Source organism: Microcaecilia unicolor, chromosome 12, assembly GCF_901765095.1.
Source record: "Microcaecilia unicolor chromosome 12, aMicUni1.1, whole genome shotgun sequence".
In the NCBI taxonomy this organism is placed as follows: domain Eukaryota; kingdom Metazoa; phylum Chordata; class Amphibia; order Gymnophiona; family Siphonopidae; genus Microcaecilia; species Microcaecilia unicolor.
Window position 1 is genome coordinate 32,360,717 of NC_044042.1, and position 25,202 is coordinate 32,385,918.

At 40.8% G+C, this 25,202-nt stretch overlaps 1 protein-coding gene across 2 annotated transcripts in view; it reads left to right on the plus strand.

The window, feature by feature from the left end:
• Positions 1 to 4,199: 4,199 nt before the first annotated feature.
• The window catches only part of ARHGEF12 (Rho guanine nucleotide exchange factor 12), a 159,080-nt gene continuing 138,077 nt past the window's right edge, over positions 4,200 to 25,202 (plus strand). For both annotated transcript variants that reach the window (XM_030220358.1, XM_030220359.1), the window contains exons 1-2: positions 4,200 to 4,286; positions 4,680 to 4,804. In XM_030220358.1, the coding sequence (XP_030076218.1) occupies positions 4,773 to 4,804 (32 nt within the window). In that variant the 5' untranslated portion in view covers positions 4,200 to 4,286; positions 4,680 to 4,772. The remainder of the gene's footprint in view (positions 4,287 to 4,679; positions 4,805 to 25,202) is intronic.

The following is a 25,202-nucleotide window of genomic DNA, read 5'->3' on the forward strand; positions in this document are numbered from 1 at the left end:
CTGAGAAGTTTCTCAACCCAGCCCTCGAACACACCTAGCCAGTTAAGTTTTCAAGATACCCACAATGAATATGCATGAGATAGTTAGGAGTTTGCTTTTCAGTCAAGCCTTTGAACTTCAAATGCAAGATTGAGACTCTCTCCTTTGGCCACTTCTTTACTTTCTCTGTTCCCTTCTTTCTGTACTTCCCCTTCCCCTCATAGTTTCATTAGATTGTAAACCACATTGCTATGCTTTTTGATGTAATTGGTGGTATATCAAGCCTGCTTAAATAAAGATTGTATTCAGTGGAGGTAGTACATGCAAATGTATCTCATACTAATTCATTGTGAATATCCTGAAAACCTGATAGACTAAGTGTGTCCCAAGGACTGGGTTGAGAACCCCTGGTCTAGAGCGATGTTAGGGCAAAAGGGGGTTTGAGAGGTTTATAAGCTAATGCAACTATCAGTCCAAGAAAAGTAAAAATGCCATCTTGCTCTTAGTGTTTAATTGAAATTAATAGAAGCAGCAAAAATTTCAAACTAAAGGTCCCCATATGACAATTTCACAAAGTGCAGGGTAGGGTGGAGCTGGGTTGGGCTCCACTTCAGATCAGCTAGCTGCCAGTGTTACCTCTTCATTCATGCACCCCTTGCATGCACTGCAGGGGCTGTTTGGGCAGAATTTATGCCAGGGAATATCAAACTTACTTCTATTATTACATCCTGGACTCTGTTTCTAGCTTCCTAGCCTTGAGATACGGGGAATCACCTCATGTTTTCTGAGATCCAAGATCCAGAGAGTCCCTCATTTTACCAAGCCTTATTGTAGAAAATGGAAACAGCACAAACGGCCGTCAAGAAAGGGATAAGCAAAAGTCCTTTAAGACCCAACGCAGACCATGTTTTTCATGCCTGCATCAGGGGTGGGAAAAAATATGGTGCCATTTTGAAGACACTGACTTGTAGCACAATATGCTTGTGAAACTTGGTTCTCAAATGATTGAAAACTCCAGAAACTTCAATACAAAAGTTCAGATCTTTTTTCAACCCCTGATGCAGGCATTTTCATGCTGAAATACAGCTCGTATGAGATCTTAAAATAAAGGACTTTTCCTTATCCCTTTCATGATGGCTCTTTGTGCTGTTTTTTTTTTTTTTTTGCCTTCAATTTGTGCTTTGTACTTTGACCATCTTCTTGCTGTGCTACCTTATCATGCAAGATGGCCCCAGCAACTCAGTTCTCACAGGCTCAAAGAAGCAACTAGTCTTTGAGAACACTTAACATCTCCAGGGTCATAACATGTAGGAAATGGGCACCTATGCCAAACCCTATGCTGCATGGAGTCCATGGGCCCAAAAACTGTGTGACCCTTTTTCCTAGATCCAGTGACACTTGCAGTGAAGAGCCAAAATCCCGTTTCTAGAATACCAATTTCTCAGGCCTCCACCTTGGCTCTGTTTAAGCCCTAGACCTAGGAATGGTCATCTCTCTCTGAAAGCTTCACCCTCTCTGTTAGGACCAAGTCCCCCACCATTCCCTGGTGGCTGCAGACTAAAGTATCTCCAACTTTTGCTGGACCCAAGACTTCCAGCACTTGCTGGAGGCTCCACACTGCATTTTCCATCTCTCTGTATAGGGACTACTGCCAATGAGGGTGCGCAAGGGAAAAAAAAATCCAGACGAGCTCCTTTTTCCTGAACCAACACACACAGCATTGTACAGGGTATCCTACAAAAAAAAAAAAAAAAAAAGAATATTAAATTAGAAAGCATAAGAAATTCAAAACAACATTAAAATAAAACTCAATTCCACTGCTTTTTATGATCGAAGATGAAAACTTGATTCCTAGAAAGACAACCATAAAACCTAAAAAGCTTTTATTCAGAAACATTCTTACACTGGTCCAAAAAAATAAAAAAAAATAAGGTACTACACTACCTGCAAAGCACTCAACAGCAAAAAAATTAAGAACACAACAAAGCAAATCAGTCAAGATTTAAGACCTGACCATCTTCACAAAATGAGGAACCCCTCCCCCTCCCAAAAGCATTAAACCAAACCATTAGAACAAAGGGGCCCTTTTACTAAAGCTTTTTATACCTATGGGCTTCTTATAATTTAGTGTGCACTAAGCTTTAGTAAAATGGCCCCTAAGAATAAAATGATTAGAGACTGTATTCACTCAAGGAAAAAAAAAAACCTCTTTTACAAAATTTCAGGTTTGTTTAAATTCATTGCTGTGTTCGATTACTTAAGGCTCAGAGACATTTCTCCTAGTTTTATTACATAAATACATAACTGTTCCTTTTCAGGGACTTTGCCTACTTCATCATGGCACTTCACCCACTAAACTGGGGACAGCTATTACTACATCCACAGAGTTTCTCATCAAGATGAGAGGAATAACCTTTACAGATTCAGAAAACTTTATTGGCTGCCTAACATATGTTGCCAAAGTAATACATATGGAAAGGAATTTTACAACAGAATGCTACAAAAATGTCAGCTTCCAAGACAAGTTTGTGTTTAACAGCCTTTATAACATGCTCTCTTAATAATCCCCGGCAGTGCACAATATTCCGGCACCAAGTTATACTCGATTCAAGGAAGGTGCAAACTTTGTGCATGTACTATAACACAGATACATACCTGTTTTATAAATAAAACACACATGTATACAACAGCTTCACATAAACGCAGACCTCAAGCACTCATTTTTGTTGCCACATTTATTTGCACATACATTTACTGCCACCCATTTCTATAAAAGCAGTTTCCACACAGTGGAACAACAGTAAAATAAAAATACAAGGCATTTAGCTTCAAAGGCAGTAAGTATGGGAACTTTCAGTGCATGGGCCTGCTGGCATAGAGTACAATAGAAGGAGTCCAGGAGACCCTTTGCAAAGGCTTGTGATCAGGAGCACTTGTGGAGTCGGTACAGCAAACCTTCAAGGCCAGCTCGGACTCCTACTTATTATTATTAGGCTTTAAATTCTTTGTCCTGATCTAAATAAAGTACTGGTAAATTATGTTTGCCGGTATTTAGATCAAGGACCAAAAACATGCATATAAATATAAAATGATACATTTACCATATATTATAATGTTGGAAGTTTTTATTTTGAAGCTGGAGTCGGAACATTTTTACCGACTGCAACTCCACGCAAAATTGCTTGACTTGACTCCACAGCCCTTATGATGCCCTTCAACACTGGGCACACACAAAGGCACGGGACGTTTGGGATTTGGACACATAGAGGCGTATTTTCAAAGCACTCTTAGACTTACAAAGTTGCATAGCAATCTATGGAACTTTGTAAGTCTAAATAAGTGCTTTGAAAATGAGCCTCATAGTAACATGGTAGATGACGGCAGAAAAAGCCCTGCACGGTCCATCTAGTCTGCCCAACAAGATAAACTCATATGTGCTACTTCTTGAGTATACCTTACCTTGATTTGTATCTGTCATTTTCAGGACACAGACCGTAGACGTCTTGCCCAGAACTAGCCCCACCACCCAAACACGGATTTGCTTAAAACCAACCTCTTCAATGCTGCATTCGGCACCTAACTCTTACCATTCACTAAATCCAGACTGCCCCAATTTGACCGCCCCTATCGGACTGTCAGTTCACTTGTCTCTTAGATTGTAAGCTCCTTGAGCAGGGACCATCCCTCTATGTTAAATTGTACAGCGCTGCGTAGTGTTAATTAGTAGTAGTAATTCCTCTTCTAGGCGGCTCACGGACGACCACAACACAGGGACCTTAAGGAGGTCGAAATCAGCTCCATATATCAATCTACCCAAGCGCGGTGAGGCGAAGCAGACGTTCCTCCACAACTAACCCACCCCCGGAATCCCTCAAGCTCTCGTTCAACCCCCTACGCTGCTCAGCATATCTCTCTCTCTCTCAATCCAACCGGTTCAGCATTTCTTCCCCTTTCTCAATCCCCAGTCCTACCTTCAAACTTTTTCTTTGAGGAGATTACGATGGCGTGGGCAGCAATTCACGCAATTTGCCTGGCTGCGACGACCAGCCAAAAAAAAGGGAGACTCCCCTTTCCTTCCCATCCCAAAACAGCTGCTCCCTCCCAATCCGGCGTCCACCGTGTGGGAAGTGGTGGGCCACCGCCCACCCCTGACGCAACTTCCTTCCTATGCCGCGTTGCGCCCCCCTCTGACGCAACTTCCTGTTTCCGGCGGGGCGGGACGCGGCGGAGGGGAAGCTCAGGGGCCGTCGCACGCAGCCCGTAGGAATTGCTGTTGTTGCCGGCGACGTCAAAAACAAAGTTTGAAGGTAAAGCCCCCGGGAGGGGGGTTGAGAACGAGGGAGTAGATGCTGGGACGGCGGATGGGGAGGAGAGCGGGAGTCATTTTGGACCGGGGCGGGGGGGTTGAGGATGAGGGAAAGATTCCAGACCGTGGACGGGGTAAGTAGAAGAAATGTCAGACCGCGAGAGAGGAGGGGGGAGGGGAGGCCTGGGTCATTGGTCCTTGAATGCAAGAGAAGAGTGATGTTTGTGAGGGCAGCCGAATACGTGTGACTTGGTGACTGTGTACGCTGTCACTTTGTGGACATTTATCCCTCCCAACCCTCCTTTAGCTTCAATTTTGAACTGTATTCCGAGAACTTTAAGGGACTGGAAATCCAACGGAATAGTGATCTTATTATTATTGTTTTAAATTGAAGGTCTCTCTCGGAGAACTAGATCCGGACCTTCTGCGGCTTTGAGATGTGTACTAAAATGCAACTTGGATAAATAAGCTTCTTGCCAGGGGTCCAATGAGTGGCATACAGTCGGCAGTCACGGACAGGTCAGTATTAGTTGTCAGGATTATCTGCACTTTTTGCGTTATAGTTGGTCGAGAATTTTGTACTTTCTTTTGAATAGAAGGCTGTGATTAAATATAGCATATTGGCATTGACAGCATGGAATAGCGTCCAGTGTAGAAAATACCCTGTGTTTTCTTTATGTTGACACACTGTGTTTTGAACTGACCTGTAATTCCTGCAGAGGAAGAAAATCTAATTGGAAAACAACTGCATTCATAACTGGACATCTGGAGGGCAGGGAGTTATTTATTCTAGTTTCAAAATGGCTGGTCTTCACATTGCAATCATCAATCAGGTTGAAGAGATATATTATCTATATTTAAAAAGGTGTGCTGTTCTGTGCATCCTTTAGGTTCACTCAGTTCTGATCAGTGTAGGATACTTTTGTAGCCATATCTGAAGGGAGAAACAACCACTTCTTACAATAATAAAGTATCTTAAACAAAATGACTATCTTGAAGTTGAAGAAATTTAAACATAATAGCTGGCTCTAATAAATTTCATAGGATTAATATTACATTTATCTTATATAGTCACTAAAATGCATGTTTATTATTGAAAAATTCCAAGCCAGAGGGAGATTATTAAAAATTATATACCATCCTCCTCCTCCTCCTATCCCCTTTTGAAGACTACAGGAATCTTAAGGGCTAACATGCTTAATGCACATTATTTACCACAAATCCCATTTTAGCAAATGAGATTAATTTACTAATAAAAACAGATATTAATAAGGTAGCACACATTAATAAATCTAACCCTCAGAAAGTCTTAGTATAGTGAAACCAACAACTTCTAAAACAGAGTTCACAGAAACCTTAAAGTTGTCAAGTCCCACGAATCAAAGGCTTAGTAAAGACTTGAGGCCAGATTTTTCAAATGTCTTCTCATATTCTGTACTTATGGGAAAAAAAAGTGTGGGATAAATTTGGAACCCAGGTGCCAAAATATCTACAAAGGGAATCCCCAAAAGACATTTCAGTTTTGAAGTTAAATTTTTTTGTACCAGTCTTTAGAAATTGCTATATATTCTCTCACCTTCCATCTATCAAATTAAAACACACAGGAAACAGACCTAGCAACCACAATTTATAGTTGTATTTTTATTTATTTATTTTGGAAAGCTTCATATTCCTCTGTAATGCACAATGTGCCACTGGGTGGTTTACATAAAATGAGAGATCCAAGTATCAAAAAAAGAAAGGAGAGGAAGATTAGTAGGCTTTAACTTAAGGGTGGGAGGTAGGGGTAGATCAGCTGGGGAAAAGTTTGAGGGGTAGCTGGCAGGCACTGGAATTGCAGGATATTAGCGAAATGTTAGATGGAATAACTAGGTCTTGACTGGATTTTTTATTTCGATTAGAAGGTAATTACACAGCTGGGGTCTCAAATAGCAGAAGGTAGCAGAGTCATGTGTTGTGTTGAATCTATAATTGCGTGAGAGCTAGTAAGGAGGCTTGAGAGAAGTGAAGAGACTATGCAGTGATGTATGGAATGAAAAGGGTATCCAGATAGTCCAGGGCAGACCGCATGTACTTGAAATCTTTGCTAGTTTTAATTTTTCATGAAAATCTAAATATGGAAACAGTTAATGTAAAAACAGTTAATGTAACCCCCCCCCCCCCCTGCATAACTTAAGTAGCTTAACAAGCCAATTAGCATTAACAGCACTTAATGAGCTCTAATTGACAAAAATTTTATGTGCACAAATCGCTAAGCATGCAGAGTGCCTAAATTTTAGTGCACACAGGTAAAAGGGGCGTGCGTGGCTATGGGCGGGGAAAATGGCGTTTTGTAGGCATTCTAAAATTTACATACGTACTTATAGAATGTGGCTCAGTGCACCTCAATCTATGTGCCGGGATTTGCGCCACGTTTTCATTGGTGTAAATGGATGCACATAGTTTTAGGCACTGGGATATCAACTAAACGTATTTTAGGTACCGCACCTAAATCTAGGCTCCCCTTATAGAATACGCTTAGGTGTAAATGTTTTCTGCATGAATTTTTTTAGGCGCCATATATAGAATCGCCCCCTTCATGCTTAACTTCTTATATAGAAACAACGTAAGGGTTTCTTTTACAAAGCCACGCTAGCGATTCCTGTGCAGTAAAAGAGAGGAAGCCCATCCAATCCCTGCGGGCTTCCTTTCATTTGCCATGGTGGAATCGCTAGCGTGGCTTTGTAAGAAGTCCTAAATGAAAGTTATGGTTCAGCGTGACAAACAAATAGTAGTTGGACCAGATAGCATGTTGTAGAGGCTTGTAATTTGCATTTCACCACAAAATTTGAATTCCTTTTCTGTGTCGCTTTAAAATAAGCCATAATTCTTATGTGCTATTGCAAACATATACTAAAGCTGATCAATTTATACCTTTATCAACTAATATGTATATGTCCCCATAGGCAAATTTTCATTTCTCCATAACTTAAATCCCTAAAACCAATGTAAGCAATGAATAAAAGCTGTACGTTGACAGATCCAGTACAAGAAAAAGTCTCGATTTCTACTGAACTCAGAAGACCAAGACCAGGGCTAAAATCGATAAAAACAAACAAAAATACGGTCAGTTATCAGGTGCATTGCAGGTATCTCCCAAAAATTTCAGAATATGCCTTAAGTACTGTTGATGGGCAGCAAACAGGTCTGCTTTACAGGATATATGTAATTGTCACATGAACACTGATTGTCAATATCCTGAAAACCAGACCTCCCTGCAGCCCACAAGGCACAGGCCCTTTTACAAAACCTTAGCATGTTTTAATGGACATTACCATGAGCTAAGTGCCACATGGCTATGTTGTGCAAGGTTCTGCGTTAGGAGATACGGACCTAGAAAGGGATCTGGGAGTCATCGTTGATAAGATGTTAAAACGTCTGCCCAGTGTGCTGCCACGGCTAAGAAAGCACACAGAATGTTGACTATTATTAGGAAAGGGATGGAAAACAAACACAAGGATGTTATAATGTCGTCGTATCGCTCCATGGTGCTACCGCACCTCGAGTATTGTGTCCAATTCTGGTCGCCGCATCTCAAAAAAGATATAAAGGAATTAGAGAAGGTGCAGAGAAGGGCGACGAAAATGATAAAGGGAATGGAACGACTTCCCTATGAGGAAAGGCTGAGAAGGTTAGGGCTCTTCAGCTTGGAGAAAAGGCGGCTGAGGGGTGATATGATAGAAGTCTACAAGATAACGCGCCGATTAGAGCAGACAGATGTGAAGCATTTGTTTACACTTTCAAACAACAACAAAACCAGGGGACACAAGATGAAGCTAGAATATGGTAGATTTAAAACAAATAGGAGAAAGTTTTTCTTTACTCAGCGTGTAGTGACAGCAGCTGGCCTTACAGAATTTAAAGAGGGTTTGGACAGATTCCTGAGGAAAAGTCCATTGAACATTATTAATTTTTTGTTTTTTTTTGGGGGGGGGGAGGGGTTGCCGGGTTCTTGAAGCCTGGATTGGCCGCTGTCGGAGACAGGATGCTGGGCTTGATGGACCCTTGCTCTTTTCCCAGTATGGCGGTGCTTATGTACTTATGGCCCATAGGTATAAAATAGGATGCACAGCATTTAGCGCATGCTAATGGTCAGCATGCATTAAGCTTTAGTAAAATGGCCCCTTAATTAGCACATTTGCATATTAAATGTAAACTCATTTCCAGTGACAGAAATTAATATCTAGTCTGTCACAAATAAGCCTTGTTTACACTAGTTTGTGCATTAAGAACGGTCATGATAATTATCCTCATTATGTAGTTTGGCATTGCTAGAAGCTTCAAACCAAAAGTGAGAACATGTAATAAGCCAAACTCTGATAACAGCGTTTGTTGCATGCACTATCACTATTACAAAACAGAATTAAAGCAAAAAGTTTTAAAAATTTAATATATAGTAGCTTTTTAAATTGCCACCTTCAGGCCTGTTTCATTAGGGTCTTTTCTCATAGATGAAGAATGGGAAAGGGGAAACCCATTGTGAATCAGGATGATAAAATTCAGTAGCCTTCTAATTCCAGTTCTGGTTGCTCTCAGTAATGCATTAAGATTTGATTATGGAATTGTATACAAAGAAGCTTGTTATGGAGTGATTCCACAATCATGTATTTCCGAGCTATGGACCTTGTCTCATAATCTACAATCTGACATGTCTTGAGCCCATTTTACCCCTCCCCTCCCCTCCCCTACTGCTTGCATGGCAGTCAGTCTTGTGGCTTTTTACCTTTTGCTTTTTGTTTGTTGTTTTCTTTTCTTTTTCTGAGATACTCCGGAACAGGTAAAACTTGAAATGATCAAAATTACAACTATGCTAAGATGTGTTATTTCAGCCTATTTGTGTTTTTATAATTTGAACAGAGTAATTGACTTCTGTCATATGAATGTGAGATGGGATTCTTGATTTTGCTAGTCTGGCATCATTCATTTATAGCAGCCAGAGTTACTACATGCTATTTTGTTAAAATCATTATAAGGGAAAGATTATCCCCTTTTGTTTTTATAACATTGGGATGTCCATTACATAATTCATTGAGTAAAGATAGAAAACGGAGTGTGAGATGAGCAAGTCCAAGGAAAACATGGTCTAGTGAACATAACGTAAATAAATAACCTAAGAATAGCCATACTGGGCCAGACTTATGGTCCAACTAGCCCAGTATCCTGCTTACGTGGCAGAAACCTAATTACTAGCATCATTTCATTCTACCATGTCCATCTAAATAACAGACTATAGACTTTTGCTCCAGGAACTTGTCCAAGCCTTTTTTTTTAAGCCAGATACGCTAACCTCTGGCAGTGAGTTCCAGAGCTTAAATATGAGTAAAAAAATTCTTCCTATTTGATTTAAAAGTATTTGCATGTAATTTCATTGCGTGCCTCCGGTCGTTGTACTTTTTGAATGAGTGAAAAATCAATTTACCTCCACCTGCTCCACACCACTCAGGATTTTGTAGACCTGAATCATATCCCCCCTTAGCCATCTATTTTCCAAGCTGAAGAGCCTTTAGACTTCTTTCATATGGGAGCAGATCCATCCCCTCTTTTGGTCACTGTTCTTTGAACCTTTTCTAATTCTGCTATATCTTCTTTGAGATACAGTGACCAGAATTGAACTCAATACTCAAGGTAAGGTTGCACCATGGAGCGATACAGAGGCATTATAATATTTTTGGTCTTATTTTGCAACCTTCTCCTAATAATTCCTAGCATCCTGTTTGCTTTTTTGGCTGCCGCCACACACTTGACAAAGGATTTCAGTATATTGTTTACAATAACACCTAGATCTTTTCTTGAGCACTGAGCCCTAAAGTGGACCCTAGCATCAGAATGGCTATGATTCGTATTATTCTTCCCAATGTGCATCACTTTGCATTTGTCTATATTAAATTTCATCTGCCATTTGAATGCCCAGTATTATTCTTCCCACTTTGCATTTGTCTATATTAAATTTCATCTGCCATTTGGATGCCCAGTCTTCCAGTTTCCTAAGGTCTTCCTGCAATTTTTCACAATCTGCATGCATTTTGACAACTTTGAATAGTTTCATCTCATCTGCAGATTTAATCACCTCACTTGTTGTTCCAATTTCCAGGTTATTTATAAATATGTTAAATAGGCACCGGTCTAGTACAGATCCCTGTGGCACTGCACACCCTCCTCCATTGAGAGAAATGGCCATTTAACCCTGCCCTCTGTTTTCTGTCCACAAAAGGACTCCTTCATTTTCTCAGGAGTCTCTTATAAGGAACTTTGTCAAAAGCTTTCTGAAAATCTAGATACACTACATCAACCAATTCAGCTTTATGGACATGTTTATTCACAGCTTCAAAGAAATGAAGCAAATTGGTGAGGCAAGACATCCGTTGGCTGAACCCATGCTGATTCTGTGCCATTTAAACCATGTTTATCTGTGTGTTCTGTAATTGTATGTAATGCCATCCTCTCGGCACAGAATGAGGTTGGGGATATTGGGATAGGAATTGAAAATTAAGCCATTGCCAGGTAGACTTTTATGTTATGTGCCCTGAAAATGGCAAGGACAAATCAAGATCAAATATGCATACGTAGTATCATGTCATTCCATATGCTATGAGTTTAACTTGGGCAGGCTGGATGGGCCATACAGCTCGTTATCTGACGTCATCTACTGTGTTACCATGGGCCTGATATTCAGACCACGATGTTACTGGATACTCAATGCCGGGCCATTTCCGGTGAACGGCATTGAATATCCAGTTTATTTTTGGCCAGTTCGGTCTTAACCAGCCAAGCCGATATTCAGTGCTGGCCGGTCAAGTTCAAACTGGTCAAAGATATACCAGGTATTCATGTGACCAAATGTGGCCGCTAAACTTAGCCAGTGATGCACTGAAAATCAACAGATAACCGGTTATATCGCCCGATATAACTGGCTAGGTGCTAACTGGCGATATTCAGCGGGAGCTAGCTGGCTTTATCCCTCTGAATATCACCAGATAGCCAGCTAAGTACCATTTAACCAGCCAGGTGCCATTCCTGGCAGGTTAAATGGTTTTGAATATCCAGGGGGGTGGAGCTGTTTTTAATTGATGAAAATTTTAGTGTTAGAACCAAAATACTGGTGGGAAAGTTTATGTATAACTCAAGTTCTGTTATTTGGCATACTCAGTTCTGTCCAGTTAGATTTTAGTGAGAACATATTATCTTTTAATCCTCTGATTTAAGTAATCTAGCTACAACAAGTATATCTGGCTCTCTTCTGAGCACAGAAATTTGAGTGGTAATAATGGGAGAAGAATAGAGATATTGCAGAGGTATTAGATCCCCAAGAGGCTTGATGAGTAAAAGAAAAATACTCTTAAAAAGTGAAAGAAATTCAGAGAAATAAAGAAATGGCTTCCACCCCCCAGAGGACATCTTAAGATTTTAGATATAATTTAGGCAGCAATGATATATATTTTTCTGTCACTTCAAAGATAGTTTAGAGTGAGGGGCATGGTCAGCATAAATATGCAGAGATGGTTCTTGAGGTCATCTGCATTTTAACTTTGTTTTGTAAGTATCTGTTCTGAAAACATGATCAATTCCCCCCCTCCCCATTTAACCATCTCCAGCTTGTTTATTATTCTACTACTACTACTACTTAACATTTCTAGAGCGCTACTAGGGTTACACAGCGCTGTACAGTTTAACAAAAAAGGACAGTCCCTGCTCAAAGGAGCTTACAATCTAATGGACGAAATGTCAAGTTGGGGCAGTCTAGATTTCCTGAATAGAGGTATAGTGGTTAGGTGCCGAAGGCGACATTGAAGAGGTGGGCTTTAAGGATTTGAAGATGGGCAGGGAGGGGGGCCTGGCGTATGGGCTCAGGGAGTTTATTCCAAGCATGGGGTGAGGCGAGGCAGAAAGGGCGCAGCCTGGAGTTGGCGGTGGTGGAGAAGGGTACTGAAAGGAGGGATTTGTCCTGAGAGCGAAGGTTACGGGTAGGAACGTAAGGGGAGATGAGGGTAGAGAGGTAAGGAGGGGCTGCAGATCGAGTGCATTTTTTAGGTTAGTAGGAGAAGCTTGAACTGTATGCGGTACTTGATCGGAAGCCAGTGAAGTGATTTGAGGAGAGGGGTGATATGAGTATATCGGTCCAGGCGGAAGATAAGACGTGCAGCAGAGTTCTGAACGGACTGAAGGGGGGATAGATGGCAAAGTGGGAGGCCAGTGAGGAGTAGGTTGCAGTGGTCAAGGTGAGAGGTAATGAGAGAGTGGATGAGAGTTCGGGTGGTGTGCTCAGAGAGGAAAGGGCGAATTTTGCTAATGTTATAGAGGAAGAAGTGACAAGTCTTGGCTATCTGCTGGATATGCGCAGAGAAGGAGAGGGAGGAGTCGAAGATGACTCCGAGGTTGCGGGCAGATGAGACGGGGACGATGAGGGTGTTATCAACTGAGATAGAGAGTGGAGGGAGAGGAGAAGTGGGTTTAGGTGGGAAGACAATAAGCTTGGTCTTGGCCATGTTTAGTTTCAGGTGGCGGTTGGACATCCAGGCAGCAATGTCGGATAAGCAGGCCGATACTTTGGCCTGGGTTTCCGCAGTGATGTCTGGTGTAGAGAGGTAAAGCTGGGTGTTGTCAGCATAAAGATGATATTGGAAACCATGAAGGGAGCCCAGGGAAGAGGTGTAGATTGAGAAAAGAAGGGATCCAAGGACAGATCCCTGAGGAACTCCAACAGAGAGCGGGATGGGGATGGAGGAAGAGCCATGAGAATGTACTCTGAAGGTGCAGTGGGAGAGATAAGAGGAGAACCAGGAGAGGACAGAGCCCTGGAACCCAAATGAGGACAGTGTGGCAAGAAGTAAATTGTGATAGTGTCAAAAGCGGCGGATAGGTCGAGGAGGATGAGGATGGAGTAGTGACCTTTGGATTTGGCAAGGAACAGGTCATTGCAGACTTTAGATAGTGCCGTTTCTGTCGAGTGTAGAGGGCGAAAGCCAGATTGAAGCGGATCGAGGATGGCATGAGAGGAGAGAAAATCAAGGCAACAGCTGTGGATGGCGCGTTCAAGTATCTTGGAGAGGAAGGGTAGGAGGGAAATGGGGCAGTAGTTGGAGGGACAGGTAGGGTCAAGTGATGTTTTTTTGAGGAGTGATGTGACTACAGCATGCTTGAAGGTGTCAGGGACAGTTGCAGTGGAGAGAGAGAGGTTGAGGATATGACAGATGGGGGGGGGGGTGACAGTAGGAGAGATGGTGTTAAGTAAGTTGGTGGGGATGGGGTCTGAGGAGCAGGTGGTGCATTTCTTCTAAGAGTTTGGTTTACAGCTAGTAGTAGTAGTACAGCTGCTATCTATTTCCCACACAGAGCTATCCTGAAGTGGACAATAATTTCCTCACTTCATACATGCACTAAGAAGAGGAGTTACTTTCTGAGCTTGGCAACATTAAAATGGAAAATTTGTATCACAAATTTGTGCTCTTTTCTAACAATGTAATTTTACTGCTATTAGCTCAACTATTTCCCTATTTGATGCAAGAGCTTGATGAATTTGGTTGCTTTATTTAATTTCAGAGCTACCTTGAAGGACATGAAAGCCTTACATATCTCTCATACACTACATTTGCTTCCACCTCAAATTGGGCCCAGTTGTGTGTTTGGTTAGGTTTTTATTTTTTCTTTTCCTGTATGAATCACCTTGTATTGAGCAACTGGATAAGCAGTATAACATGCTATGTTAAACTTAATTCAGTTAAATACTTAGAAATTCAGATTATCAGCCAGGTCTCACAGTTACATAAACTAATTTATATTCCTCTGTTCTATAACCTGAAGTGAGACTAATAATCTTAGCTGTCTTTCATGGTTTCTGTGTTTGGTAGAATAATGGTGATTAAAATGAATCTTTTGCAGAGAGCATGCTTTTTCAAGCTTTACTGGTTGATAGTTCTCTCTTTCAACTCCGACAGTTCAGAAATCAATGCTTACCTTCTCATGAATCCTTAGGCCGTGATATCAAAAAATGTACCATTTTGCCCTGGAACAGGGGTTCTCAACTCAATCCTTGGGACACAACCCAGTCTGGTTTTTAAGGTATCCACAATGAATGCCTCCATTGTATGCTAATCTATTTTATGCATATTCATGTGAGTATCCTGAAAACCTGACTAGCTTGGTGTGTCCTGAGACCTGGAATGAGAACCCCTGCCCTTGAGGGTTGGATGGACTTTCCAAAAACGTTTACGCATTACAACTTAAAGCTGTTTGAATTATTTAAATTGCTGTAGGAAAAGGACTGAATTGACATGGAGCAGTCCTTTCTACCAGTGTTTAGAAGAGATTGTATGCTCTCCAAAAGGGGCTATGCCAGCATATTTTCTGTTCCTCAGTTTCACTTTCCAAACTGAGACAGACTTGGAAAAAGCCTGGCTTTTTTTTCTTTTCCAACCTGTGTTCCTTCTATAATAATCCTCCTTTTCCAACCTGGTAAACATTTTGAGATCCTCACAGATGAATTAGCAATTAGCTATATCTACCATGTTTCATAAAGGAAAGTTTGTAATTCTTTTCCCCCCAATTTATATGTTTTAATTAGATTTTAAAGGTATCTAATATCTAGGCTGTCAGCACCACTCACTCTCACTCATAGACCCGCCCTCAGCCACGCCTCATCCACACATAATTCACAACCCCAACATTCTAAATGCAAATTTGTAGTTGCAAGATCCCATGAGTGTATGCTCCGCCCTCGCGTCACAACGTGATGACGTGGAGGGCGGGGCTATGACACTCAGCCAATCGCCAGTTCCGCCGCCCTCCGACGCTACCCCCCCCCCCCCCCCGACGCACTGCAAGAAACAACGGACTACGCAGGGCCTCCCCCCCCCCCGACGCACAGCGACAAACACCGAGCTACGCAGGGGGAGGAGTGCCGTCTGAACACCTGAGCTGCCGGGAACCCGAAGCTGCCACCCGCAAAAACAAAACTACCCACCTGCGCCCTCCCGACGCTGCCACGCTGCCGTCCTGCGCCCTCCCGACGCTGCCGCAGGTAAACCTTGCTAGTGCCCGTTTCATGGCTCACAGAAACGGGCCATTTTTACTAGTAAAGAATAATATGCTGGTTGTATCAGTTCAGTTTAAGAACTACATACTAGAAAAGCACATTTCAGCCACTAAATACAGTCACTGAGAAACTGTATCTTAGCTACCGTCTTAAATAAAATGCTGGATCTTAAGATATAATATTAAGAACAGACGCATTGCATAAATGTATGGTAACCTTTTCATTGATATAGCTCAAGGAATTCTGTGTAAACTAGATAGGTTAATGTACCTTGATGGCAGATCAGTTGATTATTTGTCGATGAAATGTAGATGTGTGGCAGGAATGTTTTAGGCTTGGATTTCTGTCAATATTTAAGAAGGGTGTATTAAGTGCTCTGCCTATTGTTAAATCCACCCCCAAATGCCAGGGCAGTCGCCTTGCTGTATGAGTCACTTGTTTTTGATTGTCAATTGTGTTGCTGCGCCATCTTATTTGAAGCTTGTTGGGTATGTGAGCAGCCAGGTGTATAAATCCAATATTATTTGTTTGTATATGTAGGATTCATAGTTTATATGTAACAGCCCATTTAAAACCATACTTCAGGGAAAAATATATTTCTAGAGACCAAATTATTATTATTGGTTTTTAATTTTTGCAGAAGACTAAAACACGTGGTTTCAGTCCTTCAGTTTACCTTATGTTAATCAGCAAATAGATGGGTTGGCATGATTAATTGAAACTAAAAGTGAAATATATTTGGGAGAAATTGTCTACAAACACTGAGGCAGGATTAAATTGCCTTCTCATCCTAGTCCAGGACACTTAGGCCTGCAGGGCCACTCCTTTGACTCTCTCCCTTCGATGGTCTTCCCTGCCACAGAGTAGCATAATATGTAATAACGTATCAACTGTATATGATAACTTCTACAACCTACTCCTCTCAGGTATGTGTGGAACCATCTTTCTCTACTTTAATCTACTCAAAATGCAGCTACATGATTTATCTTCCTTCAGCATTGCTGTGACTGTAGTTCCTTTTCTGAAGCCATTAAGTTGGCTTCCCATCTGCTTCCATGTACAGTTCAATTTTCTATTACTTGGCTACATAGGCATTCAGTCTACAGCTCCTCATTGCTAATCTTTTCTTCTCTTTCCCTGTACCTTTCCTTGTGAATTCCATTTTTCTGGGCAAATCACTATGCCGTTCTCCTGTGCAGACTCCAGACTTCACTGTTTTAACCTTGCTATGCTGTTTGCCTGGAACAGATTGTCTAGATTATAAGTTCTGTGTCTCTTATTTATGTCTGTACATCACTGCTTATACCTGGTAGTGCTTTAGAAATGCTAAGTTGTCATATTAATAGTTGACAGAAAAAAGACAACTGTATCAATCCATCTTCCCAGTTCTTATCATGTATTTCCTGCTGTAGAAACATTTTTGTAGGATAGTGCGCCTTATTTTGGGTTTGGATTTTTAGATTTAATTACTTGTCTTTTCCAAATCCAAGCTCAAGGTGAGTTACTTTCAGGCTCAGAGTGAGTTATTTCCCTGTCTAGTTGAACTTAAGTTGTATCTGAGGCAGTGGAGGGTGAAGTAACTTTCTCAATGTCAAAGAAGGTTAGTGAGAAAAGCAGGATTTGAGGTCCAGCTTCCCCAGTTTGTGAGCTGCTTCTCTAACCACAAATGATTACACTTTGATCTCATAGACCACAAATTCTTCTTCACATGTGTGTAGTGTCCCTAAATGTTTCCTCTTTAGTTCTTTATTTATTTATTACATTTGTACCCCGCGCTTTCCCACACAATGCAGGTTCAATGCGGCTTACATAGTAATTCGAAATACAAAGTCTAATAGTGAGAGAAATTAAACAGTAGTGAAACATGATAAAGTTGAAGCTTGATAATGTATGATTAGGATAAGGGAAGGTAGTCAAGATATGATAGTATAGGTTGGGGGAAATGGGGTAAGGAGGAATATAGTAAAGGAGAGATGGAGAGGAGATAGTCACCTTGGGAAGTTGAGACTTAATCCAATGCTTCTCTTCCCCATGTTTTGCTAGTAAGCAAAGTCTCAGTAGCCACTAATCCTAGTGAGGCTATTGCTTGGATATCCTCGTATGTCTTTGTAGCCATGCTGGACAATAGCCACGTGGTTTCTGGACAGCAGCCTGCTTTCGCTGCTTTCTGCCTTCTATCATTGGTCTTGTCTGCTTCCCTCTCTCACTCTACTGTTTCAGCATCATCTTTCTCCTGAATCTGCATCAGTTGGTAGCATTGTTTCCTGCTCAGTAAGGGCCGTGGAACCAGAATGACCTCACTCAGCCTGGTTCCTTCCACTTGACTCTATGTTCAGAAGTGCTGCTCTGGGATCTGTACTGGGACTGGTGCTATTTAACATATTTATAAATGATGATCTGGAAATCGTAACGATGAGTGAGGTGATTAAATTTGCAGATGACACAAAAATATTCAAGGTTGTTAAAACACATGTGGACTGTGAAAAATTGCAGGAAGAGCTTAGGAAATTAGAAGACTTGGCATTCAAATGGCAGATGAAATTTAATGTGGACAAATGCAAGGTGATGCATGTTTGGAAGAATAATCTGAATCAATTGTAGTTACCTGGTGCTAGGGTCCACCTTTGGGGTTCAGCACCCAAGAAAAAGATCTAGGTGGTGTTGTGGACAGTATGCTTAAATCTTTTGCTCAATGTGTGGCGGTGGCCAAGAAAGCAAATAGGATGCTAGGAATTATTAGGAAAGGAATGGTAAATAAGAGAATACTATAATGCCTCTGTATTGCTCCATGGTGCGACCTCACCTTGAGTATTGCATTCAGTTGTGGTTGCCGTATCTCAAAAAAAATATATAGCAGAATTAGAAAAGGTTCAAAGAAGAACAACCAAAATGATAAAGGAGATGGAAATCCTGTCATATGGGGAAAGGCTAAAGAGGTTAGGACTCTTCAACTTGGAAAAAAGGCAGCTGAAGGGAGATATTATTGAGGTCTACAAAGTGGTGTACAACGAGTAGAAGTGAATCGACTTTTTACTCTTTCAAAAAATACAAAGACTAGGGGATACTCAATGAAGTTACATGGAAATACTTTTAAAATAGGAGGAAATATATTTACATTCAACGGCTAGTTAAGCTTTGGAACTCTTTGCTAGAGGATGTAATAACAGCGGTTAGTGTATCTGGGTTTTAAAAACAAGGTTTGGACAAGTTCCTGGAAGAAAAGTCCATAGTTGCTATTGAGACTGATGTGGGAAAGCCACTGCTTGCCCCGAGGTTGGTAGCATGGAATGTTGCTTCTAATTGGGTTTCTGTCAGGTACTTGTGACCTGGATTGGCCACTGTTGGAAACAGGATACTGCTAGGTGGACCATTGGTCTGACCCAGTATAGCTTTTCTTAAGAGATTTATACGAAAATGAAGGTTTGATTTAATTGTTAGGCAGGGCCTTTCAATTTATCATATTGAATACTGTTTCTTCCATTGTTTGTGTTACTCATTTTACTACACTATATATGAGAATAAAAACATAAGAGCAGAAGTATTGCCATACTGGGACAGATCGAAGGTCCATCAAGCCCAGTATCCTGTTTCCAATAGTGGCCAATCCAGGTTACAAGTACCTGGCAAGATCCCAAAACAGTAAAATAGATTTTATGTTGCTTATACTAGAAATAAGCAGTGGATTTTCCCCAAGTCTATCTTTATAGACTTCAGGCCTCTTTCTGAGATTCTCAGTAACTTTTAAGTTATCAATGATTAGGTTCTTCTTTGCAGCTTGATGAAATTAGATAGCTGAACCCCAAAGACCAGAGAGATTGCAGTGTGGAGATATGGTCCTGAAGTAAATAATGCTGGCATTTGTTCCCATTACACTTTATTTGCTATCATGGAGCTTGCTTTATCTGATTATCAATGTAGGTGCAAGTCTGAAAATTCCTACTGAAAAGAAATTGCCATTGATTTGAAATAAAAAAAAAAAACATTGTTGTGATGGATATTGAGGAGGTTGATAATTCCACTTGGACAATGTTAATTGGTTCATTTGTACGTAGTGTTGCACCTACTCGCTCGCTTTTAGATCCATGTTCTTCAGGAGTGATGTATCAATTAGCAGATGAAGTTGCACCTAGCTTGGTGTGGATAGTCAATAAATCTTTGATGGTTGGTGAGTTTCCGCAGGTTAGACCTTTTATTGAAAAGAGCAGGTCTTGATACTACTCTACATTTAAGTAATTTTTGACTGATTTCTGTAATTCCTTTTTTTTTTTTGGTAATTTGAAAAAGTAGTTAACGGAAGAATTTATTGAAAATAGCGGTTGTCTTGATCCTTTTCAATTTGGATTTAGGCGAGCGCATGGGGTTGAGACTCTTGGCTTCAACAGTAGATATAACTAGAAAGGGTATAGATAATGAGAACTTTACATTTTTGTCTTGTATCTGTTGTTTCTGGAGTTTTTCACTCAGTGGATATAAATTTGTTGATACTTAAAGCAATTAGGTATGGATGGACAAGTCTATAAATGATTTGTGTGTGCAAAGTGGAGGGCAAGTGTCTCGAACTTCATATAGATAGGGCTGAGCCTTGTGCATCCCCCCTCCCCCTTTGGCCTTGCTGTTTAATATTTATATGATATCATTGGGTAATTTGTTTGAGTCACTAGGGGTTTATTATCACTTGTATGCTGATGATCTGAAGTTTTTTTTCCCAATAACATCTTGATGGGGGTTTGGGGGTGAATTGAGTTCTCAATAGAAGTATTGTATGGATAAGGTTAGTGAATGTTTGATTGAAACTGGGCTTATTTTAAATGTATCTAAAATGGAAGTCATGATTGTTGGGAGATATATGGAGGAAGAATGGCCGGATCATATTGATGTTGTACAATTTCCGGTTCAGAAAGATGAAATTATTAGGTGCGGTGCTTGATTCAAAACTTACTATGAAGGATCAAATTGTTAGCAATCTTCTTTTGCACAGCTCCGCCTTTTGCACAAGTTAAAAAAAACCTATGTTATCGTTGTTTGATTTTTCAGAGTGTGGTGCAGAGTATGGTTTTGTCAAAATTGGATTATTGCAACACGTATCTGGGAATACCAAATTATTTTTATTTATTTTATTTTATTGCATTTCTATCCCACATTTTCCCACCTATTTGCAGGCTCAATGTGGCTTACATGATTATGTTAACATTGTCATATCAGGATATCAGATACAGTAGAATTGTGCATAGTAAAAGTAAGGGATGATAGAAGAAGGAAGGGAGTGATTAGGGTAGTTGTAGAGGGTGAGCTTTCATAACTGATTGGGTTGGTGAGGTATATTAGTGAGCAAGGTGTTGTAAATTGTTCAGAATGTAACAGCTAGATTAGTTGCTGGAGTTTTGAAATTCACTTATATCACTGGTTTTAAAAAAGCTTCACTGGTTACTAGTGAATCATAGGGTTCAATATAAGGTACATCAGGTTTTGTATTCATGTGCTGTGTTATATATTAAGAATGCTGTATGTGTTTATCTCCTGAAAAGAGTACTGAGATTAGAGAATGCCATGTAGATATCATTGGATTTAGTGGCAAGGATAATTACTACTATTTATTTATTTATTTATTGCATTTGTATCCCACATTTTCCCACCTTTTTGCGGGTTCAGTGTGGCTTACAATAAGAGTTAAATGTTAGAAATACATTTTGTTACAGATTGGTTATGGATTACATTGTGCAGAGTTATGCGAAACAGTTCTATAGCGCTACCAGTCGTACGCAGCGCTTTACAATTGAACATGAAGAAGACAGTCCCTGCTCAAAAGAGCTTACAATCTAAATCAGGACAAACAGGACCAAAAAAGATAAGGGAAGGACAGACAGAAGGACACATAAGAATAAGATAAAGATAAAAGTTACAAGTCAGGAGTCCAAAGCAGCATCAAACAGGTAGGCCTTTAGCCTGGATTTGAAGGCAGCCAGGGATGGAGCTAGACATAATGGCTCAGGAAGCCTATTCCAGGCCTAAGGTGCGGTGAGATAGAATGAGCGGAGTCTGGAGTTAGCGATGGAGGAGAAGGGTGCAATTAGGAGAGATTTGCCTAGTGAACGGAGTTCTAGGGAAGGAGTGTAGGGAGAGATGAGGGTGGAGAGGTAGTGAGGGGCTGCAGAGTGAATGCACTTATAGGTCAACAAGAGGAGCTTGAATTGTATACGGAGACGGATAAAGAGCCAGTGAAGTGATTTCAGGAGAGGGCTAATATAGGCATAACGACTTTGGCGAAATATTAGTCATGCGGCAGAGTTTTGAACAGATTGAAGAGGAGAGAGATGGCTGAGTGGAAGACCTGAGAGAAGCAAGTTGCAGTAGTCTAAGCGAGAGGTGATGAGAGTGTGGATGAAATGAGAGCCTCAGCTTTCTCAGTAACAGGAGCTTTGATGTGGAATGCACCTCCAGATGAGATAGTTTGTGTGCTTGTGTACCTCATTTTAAGAAGCTATTAAAGACCTAGCTTTTTGTAACAGCTTTATAAAATGTTGAATGATTATGTTTGGATCTGGGGAAGAAGGAGCAGTATTGATTTATTTTAAATGTGAATATATTTCTGCTGTTTGTGATCTTATTGTTTTTATTATAAATGTTGACTTGGAAACCGCCTAGCAGGTAGGTAGGTGGTGTACACATTTTTAAAATAAATATAAGTTTGAAACCAGAGAGCCAAAGGATGGCAGGTTGTTGGAACACATTCAGTCAGCAGCGTACCTACCTTATATGGCACCCGAGATGGAGCCCTCCCCAGCAGCTCACACCTCCCCCTCCAAACAAGGGGGTGTACAGATCAGGCACGCGGCTGTCAACTCTAACGGCCCCCTGCCTCCTTGGACATCAACTTCCTATTCCGAGGCAGGAGACCAGCAGAGCCAATATCCGTGCGCCTGCTTGTGCACCCCCTTGCTGCTAACATCCTGGGTGGACCAGACCCCCCCCTCCCCCCGCCTGCTAGAGCATTCAGTAGCTGCAGAGATTTCTGGGTGCTGTTGAGGAGAGAGATTTATATGTGAGAGTGCTGAAGGATCTGTCGCTCTTACAGACGTGTTTGTTGTGGGGAGGGGAAATTCCAAGGGTCCACTTAGGGAAGCAAGCAAGGTTGAAGAGTTTCTTTAGTGGAAGCTTCAAGTCCCTCTTCTGCTGATCTTACAGAAGCTTTGATTCTGTGGTTTTTGCAGCAGAGGAAATGGTTCTTGTGGGTGATGGCCTGATTCTTCTTGGGGATTATTAGTGGTGAAAGAATTGTCAGCAAGCTTCCTGTTGTTACTGTCATTTGTAAGTGTCTGTGGTGTTTTTTTTTTTTTTTTTGTGGAATTGTTGGTTAAGATGAGTGAAGTTTTTTTCTTGTTGGGATCTGAAAGCAAAGCATGGCAACATATGTTCACTTTTTCATGTCTGAACTGAGCAGTAACTCATACTCCTTAGCCTAGATTTTCTGTATTTCTGTAGAAAACAATATATTCAAGGGATCTGCTGGAACAATTGTTGAAACCTCAGGAAGATATTTCTGAATGATCCCTCTGTTGAAAGATGCAGACTCAAGAGTGAATTGTCATAAAAGTTGTGTTAAAATCACTAACCAGAAGAGTCACAATTATAAAGAAATATTTAATACCATTACTCCACATAAGTGCTATTGAAAATCTGTTTCCCTCAAGAAAAACTCCCACCTCTGTAGTCCAAAGCACATTTCGTTATGTTTTAGATTTCAAATAATAATATTAAATAACAATAATATTAGGGGAAAATAAATGATCTAATTGTTAGTGAAAAAAATCACCCAAATACTTTTTCTTTTAAATCTTAACCCCTTGTTTACCAACCTGCACTTGCGGCTGCCGAGCACTAATGCTGACAGCCCATTCACTTTACATGGGCTGTGTCAGCATTGCCGAGCGACAGCCACTAGCGCAGCTTAGTAAACCAGAGGTTTAGTTTTCTGTTATTCCAGCAAATAAATTACTTCCCCTTTTACAAAGCCATGCTAGCGGCTGCTGGTGCAGTAATGCCGACATTACTGCGTGGCTTATGGACTTTTCTTTTAGGAAGCTATCCAAACCTTTTTTTAAACCCTGCTGAGCTAACTGCTTTTACTACATTCTCTGGCAGTGAATTCCAGAGTTTAATTACACATTGAGTGAAGAGAGATTTTCTCTGATTTGTTTTACATTTACTACTTTGTAGCTTCATTGTGTGCCCCCTAGTCCTAGTATTTTTGGAAAGAGTAAATAAGCACTTCACATCTACCCATTCCACTCCACTCATTATTTTATACACCTCTATCATATCTTCCCTTGGCCATCTTTTCTCCAATCTGAAGAGCCCTAGCCACTTTAGTCTTTCCTCATAGGGAAGTCGTCCCATCCCCTTCATCATTTTCACTAGCCGTTAAGCCCATAACAACGGGCTAGTTTTTTGTTTTCCTATGGCCTCCCCCCCCCCCTCCCCCCCCATCCACCAACCCTGCTCTCTCCCCTGCCCTCCCCCCAGCGTCTGTTTCCCTCAGTTCTGCTCCCTCCTCCTCCGATTTCCACGCCCATATCCAAGCCCTCCTCCCTATTGGGCTGTACTGCTGGTGGAGGCGGGGCTTGGACTTCTACGCTCTCAGCGTTCCAACTCTACTGCGCATTTGCAGGCGAGTCGGTCACTTTCCGTTTATATGTTTGATTGCTCTTCTCTGTGCCTTTTCTAGTTCCACTATTTCTTCCAAGCCATTCATGACTTTAAAAGTTCAACATTTATACCAGGAGTTCTTAACCTTTTTTGGTTCCTGGACCCCTTTAACTGAACAGTGACATTCTTGAAACCCTTTCCTAAACCACGTGTCCATTAAAGACTACTGACAGCTAAAAAAATATTACCAACTGTTAAGTGCTAAATACTAGCATGTTGCTAAAATTATAGTACTACACAGTTATACTACCAAAGAAGTCACACTTAGAGCTACAATGCTACATACATTTTACACAATGTTGAATGCAATGACCATTTACAAATGATAGATACTAGGAAACATTTTGTTCATAAGCATTGCAACAACAATTCAGTAATTTCACTAATTAGTCACAGACTTTGTACAAAGAAATAATTGCGCAATCTGGAGAAATGTGCTAATGAAATAGTAAAAAAAAAACAACAACTTTCATTGCCAGAAGTGAAAGCATTGCTGCTGTTTACCCTCAGCTAGCACTGAGAACTGCGGTTCAGGTTTTGACAGTGCTACATGTCTATTGTTACTTGTTATCTTAAACAACTAGGAAACGAGTATTTTAGTAAGCTTATAAATAATTGGATTTATAAGGAGGAAAAAAGCCTCGAGAAGCACCTTCACCCCGCAAACCTGGCGGGTGGAGGGCTAGGACTTCTTCATCATCGGCAAAAACCTCCTGCTGTTCTTCGACTGCCTTCCTTTTCAACATCCAATTTATAGCACACTGATTATTTGTCAAACTTGCTTTTTGTTTGATTGACATAAGAGGTACTTAGCTTAAGAGACAATTCTTTTCTCTAGGGCTCCTCCGTACTTCTGACCGCCAGGTTTGCGGGGTGAAGGTGCTTCTCGAGGCTTGTTTCCTCCTTATAAATCCAATTATTTATAAGCTTACTAAAATACTTGTTTCCTAGTGGTTTAAGATACGATTTCTCTTATTAGTGGAAACTTGTCCCCATTCATTACTTTAGTTCATCTCTATTGTTACTTGTATTCATTCTATTTCTGTTCTGAGCAAATTCCTTTGAAAACTGTGCTAATAACTGCCTTGAGTTAGTCTAGACAGTTTCAATAGCCTAGATCTTTAGTCTCAGATTAGCTGTAGGCAG